Raw genomic sequence first — 6,000 nt, forward strand, 5'->3', positions numbered from 1 at the left:
GCACTGGCTTTTGTTCCAGCGTTGCCCAGCTGGCGAGGTAACGCCACAGCAGTCCTCCATCCCGAAAGGTCAAGAGAGAGTCCGTGGGGCTGAGATTTTGAAGCCTCAAACCGAAGTCCATCCCGACGCAATCCATGCGTGTGGGGTGTACAAACACAAGAAAAGAGGGCGTGGAACAGGCAAGGATGACATTCTCAGTGCCTTTCAAATGCTACTTGAGTCTTAGGTTCACAAAGTGAGTCTCCCGATCCGTGTAAGGGAGCGAAGGGGGGGGGGAGTGGGAGAAGGCGCGGACCTGGAGAGAAATAGGTACCAGCAGGGCACGCGAGATACAGTCAAGATGCAGGTCCCGCCCCGCCTCCGGGTACAATCAGGAAAGCTACACTGTGTAAGTGGTTTTCAGCTTCCTGTTTGTAAAGCGAGAACCTCCCTCCCTGACTCTGTGACCGTCGTTCTTCCTCCAAACCGAGTCCGCCTCTTCTTCGCGCCCCGAGAAGGCTCGGCGGCACGGGGAGGTCGGGCCCGCGGGGCGGGGGCGGCATCGGGGGTGGGGGCAGGGCCGTGGGGCGTAGCGCCCCTCCCAGCCCCGCGGTCTCCCGGGCCAAGCCCGGCCGCAAGGCGGACAAAGCGCCTCCCGCTCCCTCCCCCCACGGCCGCGTTCCAGAAGGGAGGGGGAAGGCGGGCTCGAGGGAGCGAGGAGGAGGAAGGGTGGGGGGAGAAGGTGCTGCCGGCGGGACTGGGACTGGATCGCGCCGTGGAGGGAGGGGAGAAGGGAGGAGAGAGGGGAGGGACTGGGCAGCCTCGGAGAACCGGGAGGAGGGAAGGATTCTTGAAGCCCAAGATAAACAAATTGTTCCTCTTCACGTGCGGGGTGGGGGAAAATGGAGAGGGTGGGGAAGGAGCGCAGCGGCCTGTCCTCTTCCCCTCCCCCAAGCAGGCTCTTTGTCACGGAGCGCCCGGCGAAAGCCCGCGCCGGCACCCGCACCACCCCCGGCGCCGACGACCCCCAGACCGGGGACGCGCGCGACTTATAAACAGCACACCGAGAGGGCCTCCTGCGACGTGGATCGAGGTGCGGTCTGCGGGGGAAACGGGAGAAGCCCCGCGGCCCCTCCGCGCTCCCGGATTTCCACCGCCCGCCCCACCCCGCACACGCGCACAGCCCTAACCCGGGCAGCCCGGCGGGGATGGGGGCCGCAGACACCTTCCCAAGCTTCCGGCTCCCTCTTCCCCCCGCCCCCCAACCCAGAAAGGAAAGCAAAAGAACCGGAGAGAGGAGATAAGAGAAAGGATTCTACCCTCAGGGTTAGGGGGTGGGAACTGCCCCTTCCTCCCGGAGAAGTTAAGCCATTGGCTGCTCCTCCTACTTCGAACCCACCCACCCAGACATTTAAGCCTCTTTCACCTCCCCGCTACCTTCCACTCCTCCAGGCTTATCAGACGGGCCCGGAAAGTTGGCGGGGAGCAGGGCGGGAGAGAAGCGGAGAAAGCTCTGTGCAAGCAAGTTTAAGAGGAGGAGAGAAAACAATCCCCACCGAAGTTGCTTGCGGGGACTCTCCGCGTAAGCCCAGGGCTTAGGTCTCCTCACCCGCCCCCAAGAGCAGCTCCCCCCTCGGCCCTCTGGGCCGTTCCACCTGCCAGGCCAGCCCGGTGTCTCAAGAGGCGAGGGAGCGCACCCGCATCCCGCATCGGCGCGCGCGCACGCGTGCGCGCGCGCAACCACCCTCGCTTGCTTCTCACCCACTTCAAAGTTCATTCACAAAACTCTCAAGACTTTCTCAGCCCGAATGGGGTGAGTTGGGGAGAGGAGGCGAGAGCATCTCCCTTCCTCCTCCTCTCCCCCAGGTTTCGAAGGCCTGGTGCCCGCCCAGAATCTGCGACAGCATCAATATCTCCCTGCACCCGGCAGATGTGCTGAGAGGGGTGGGCGAAGGGGGGACGGTTCTGGGGGGTGGGGTGAGAGCGCTGAAGAGGAGGAGCGAGGTTTCAACTCTGGGTTCACTCCTTCAAATCGGTATCTAAGAAAGGGGGGGGGGGACTTTTCCAGTGCCTCACTCCGACGCTCCTCCAGGCTCCCTCCGCCCCTCGCAGTCGTGACTGGCTTCTCCCCCTCTCGCCCCCTCTTCCCCAAATCTGACAACCCTGACAGATTAACAGGTAGCGGCGACGGCAGCTTTTACCTCAGAAAAGTTGATGTTAAACCCTTCGGCTTCAGCCCACCTCCCCCGCCGTGCAAATCAGATCCTCGTGCCCCCTTGTAAGAAGCTCCACGCCTCCCCCCGCCACGCGCGCGCCCCATGCCGCTGCCAGCGCGCCCTCACCATGATCAGCGTGTGGTTCCTCTGCTCCGCCGAGGCAGCCTCCGCATCTTGCTGGGGTTTGCTCTGGTGCTGTTGCTTCCCGGTGCCGGCACCCGATTTCTTGGCTCTCTGCTCCAAGGTCCGCTGATAGAGGCTCACGGTGTCCCGGCGCTCCAGCTCCAGCTGCTCCACCTGAGCCTGCTGGTACCTGTTCTCGCAGTTGACGTGGTGTCGCCGGCAGCCCTCGATGCGCTGGCGGAGCCGCTCCACCACCGTGCTGTGCTTGGGGACGGCCGCCGATCCGCCGCCGGGGCCCCCGGAGCCGCCGCCGCCGCCGCCGCAGCCGGCAGCGGGGTGATTGCTACTTGGAGCAGCGGGAGTACTATTGGGAGTATTATTCACACCGATCCCGGCCCCGCCGAGGCTGCTGTTCAGGCTACTGTTGATGCAAATACTACTGCCATTCGCGGCAGCAGCGGGGGCTGCGAAATCCCCCATCCTGCTCCCCGGGCACACTATTTTGGAAGAACTTTTTTTATCCACCCCCTATCAGCCTCCTCCTTGGGTCCAAGGATTAAAATAGTTTAAGTGGAACGCGGGGGAGACGCAAGCACATGGATGGAAACAGCGATCCCGACCGGGCGAAAAAAAAAGGGGGAGAGATTTTGGGGTGGTTTTTTTTGTTTGTTTCCTTTTTTTTAACTGTAAAGCTCGAGGGGGAAAAAAGAGGGGGGTGTTATCAGAATACCATCAGACACCTATCAACAAAAAGAATCACAACAAACTGAGCCAGCAGCAAATCGGGTTGCAACTCAAGGGGAGATCCGCTCTTCGCCTGCCTTCTTTTTATAATCCATTATTTTCTAATAAATTCCAGGAGATTTCCGGTGGTTGGCAAGCATTTTCTCCCTACGTACCGAAAAACACACCCCATGTACACACACAAGCATATGCCTCCAGTGAGGACACGCGCGACACACACTCACTCCACACCGTATCGGAAAACAGCAAGCTTGCTTATTGCATTTTCGTTCCACAAAAAAGTTTTGGTGTTTATGCCGCCCCGTGTTCTCAAAGTACTTTGGCTGCTCAGTTGCATTTCACAGGAACCTAGATATCGAATCCTTGGGCTGGGGGAAGTAAACACATGGACAGTCCGAGGCGACTGCAAAAGTAGATCGGTGAAGTCCTTTGCAAAACGCCGCGCAGAGAGCAGCCCCTAACGCTCGGCTGGGCTGCCGCTGCCGCCGCTGCTCCTGCCACCATCACAATGATCAACTGCTCGCCGCCGCCGCCGCCTCCTCCTCCTCCTCTCGCTCCTCCACCTCCTCCTCCTCCTCCATGCCAGCGGAGTGATATCAGGACGCGCGAGCTCAGTAAACACGGCAGCGGCGGCGGCTGGAGGCCGTGAGACAAGCCCGGGGACACGGCACAAAACCCGGCCCGGACTCTCAGCCGGCAGGAGCGGGCGCGGCGCGCACGGGCATCCGACACCGGGCTCCCGCCTCCCTCCGCTCGCCTTCCCTGCCCCTCCCACGCCCCCAACCTCACTGCCAGACTGGGAAGCCGGCGCTGCCAGAAAAGAGAAAAAGAAAGATTCTGGAGGATTTCGGGAATGAATCAACTTTTGGCGTGTGTGTGTGTGCGCGTGCGTGTGTGTGCGCGCGCGAACGGCCGCGTGGACGCGCCTGGCTGGATTTCCTTATTCCAAGCAAGGTATCAGGCGAGCCCAAGTTGTTGTTATACATTTATGCATTATATTGCAGAACTGTGCATGACCAGGCAGAAACATTGAAGCTTCACAGCAGTTGTCTATCATCCCTATCCATGTGGAAGGAAAAAGGCAAATGAGTGGCTTGTTTTAAAAACCCAGGTAATAAGTCCTAGCTAGTGATAACCCTGTTTATGGACACTTGTTCCAACTATAGGCCAGTCTTAAAACATAAATACCAAATCCTGAACAAAAATAGGCAACAAAAAACTTGGAATATTAATTCACTGTACATAATGATTGTTGTTATTAGGGCAATTATTGTTTTACTTACCCTTGGAAAAAATTAAAATAAAGCAAGCAGGGACTTGGAGGTGAGACTCACAGTACATTTTAACAGACTGTTTCGAACACTAGGTGCTAATGACAGCAGTAATTAAGGGTCCTTCGTAAATCAAGTGGAAAGATTGCAGATTTCATGGACTAGAACTATAGGAAAAACACAGCATTTCACAGTTTGTCATAACCAAAACAAAAACAAGCAAAACTAAAAAGCTTACTTTCTTGCTAGATAATTTCTTTCTGCTTAAATGAATTCACAGTAAGTACAATTAAAACCGAGAAGCAATCCCAGAAAGCAATCTAAACTTTCTGTCAATTTCCCAGATATTGAGTATCAAAAAAAAAAAAAAAAAAACCCACACTAACAAGAACTAAGGATCAAATATAACATCCTTGAATCTGGACTTAACCTATTGCATATACATAATTTTGAAAAAATTTATAATATAGAGTAAGAGCATTGCTGTGATCATCAGTAGGACAAAGTCTTAATTGTGAGCTGTTAATAATAAGGCATTTTGTATTATCTCAATAAATTTTACAGAATTAGTTTTTAGGGTAAAAATACACCCCAGTTTTCTAAAATAGCCAGAAATAAAAGAACTTTGGATCTCATGCATTAGTCATGAGATCTGATTTAAACCATCTTCATTTCTTGGCATTGCAGATTAGCATAGGATGCTATTTCTAACCTCATAATGTGAGCAATAAGAAGCTATATTTTTCTCCAATTAATCAGGTCTATATGGTGAACTGTATCTTTAACATTCATTGGATTATATGGTAAAATGGGCAGAAAATATTGATTAACGTGGTGTGAGGTTAACTCTTAAGTTGTGAAATCAATGTGAGAGAGTATCTTTCACTGAAGTTGCCATACTTTTTCAGAGGGCTAGTTAGTTAACATACAACTTTGTATCATAACTGTCCCTCCTTCACATCTGTTAGGAAATTAAACTGAGTTCTATAGCAAAAAGGCAGTTCAGATTCTGAAAACAGAAAATTATAAGAAATTATAAGAAAAGACATCACAAAGTGGCCTTTGTCTGTTTCACATGTTCACTAAATAATATCTCTATTAATTCAGGAAACACATGGCTTCACTGCAGAGAGGAAGCTATGACTGCATTCACACTGCTCTTTCTTCACTAGAATTTTTCTTTTTCCTACCTACATCACCCATACAAGCCTGCAATTTGATTTACAGAGGCAGCAAGTTTGAGGGTCTTGAGCATTGGGTCTTCAGTTTAGAGACTTGGGTTCCAATTCTAACTTTTTCCTATGCCTCAGAATTTAACTTTTCATTGAGAGTTTGTCATTCTGAAAAAAAATTTCAACAGTAGCAGCAACACACATTCCCATCAAGCTGTTTACCTCTCTTATCATGAAGGGAAGCCAAGAATACACGAAAATTTGCATCCTTCCCTTTGGGGGACCAGCAGATGGAGGAGCATACTTGTGGCTTTACCCCAGAGCTCCCCAAAGACAAGTGGAGCTATTCTTGCACAACCACAGTATAGTTTACCGCCCGAGTTTAGTGCATGAGTGGACTGACTAAACACAAAAGAATGGCTGACCGTTTATGGGTATAGGTACACACACACACACACACACACACACACACACACACACACACACACACACACA

General features: G+C 53.0%; 1 protein-coding gene across 3 annotated transcripts in view; it reads right to left on the reverse strand.

Moving 5' to 3' along the window:
- Positions 1–4,373, reverse strand: part of MAML3 (mastermind like transcriptional coactivator 3) — a 391,314-nt gene extending 386,941 nt beyond the window's left edge. For 2 of the 3 annotated variants that reach the window (XM_032463842.1, XM_032463840.1), the window contains exon 1: positions 2,322–4,373. In XM_032463842.1, the coding sequence (XP_032319733.1) occupies positions 2,322–2,798 (477 nt within the window). In that variant the 5' untranslated portion in view covers positions 2,799–4,373. Of the gene's footprint in view, positions 1–2,180 lie in introns of all 3 variants that reach the window. The other variant, XM_032463849.1, reaches the window with a different exon arrangement.
- Between the last annotated feature and the right edge of the window lie 1,627 nt (positions 4,374–6,000).

This window comes from Camelus ferus, chromosome 2 (genome assembly GCF_009834535.1).
Source record: "Camelus ferus isolate YT-003-E chromosome 2, BCGSAC_Cfer_1.0, whole genome shotgun sequence".
Lineage (NCBI taxonomy): Eukaryota > Metazoa > Chordata > Mammalia > Artiodactyla > Camelidae > Camelus > Camelus ferus.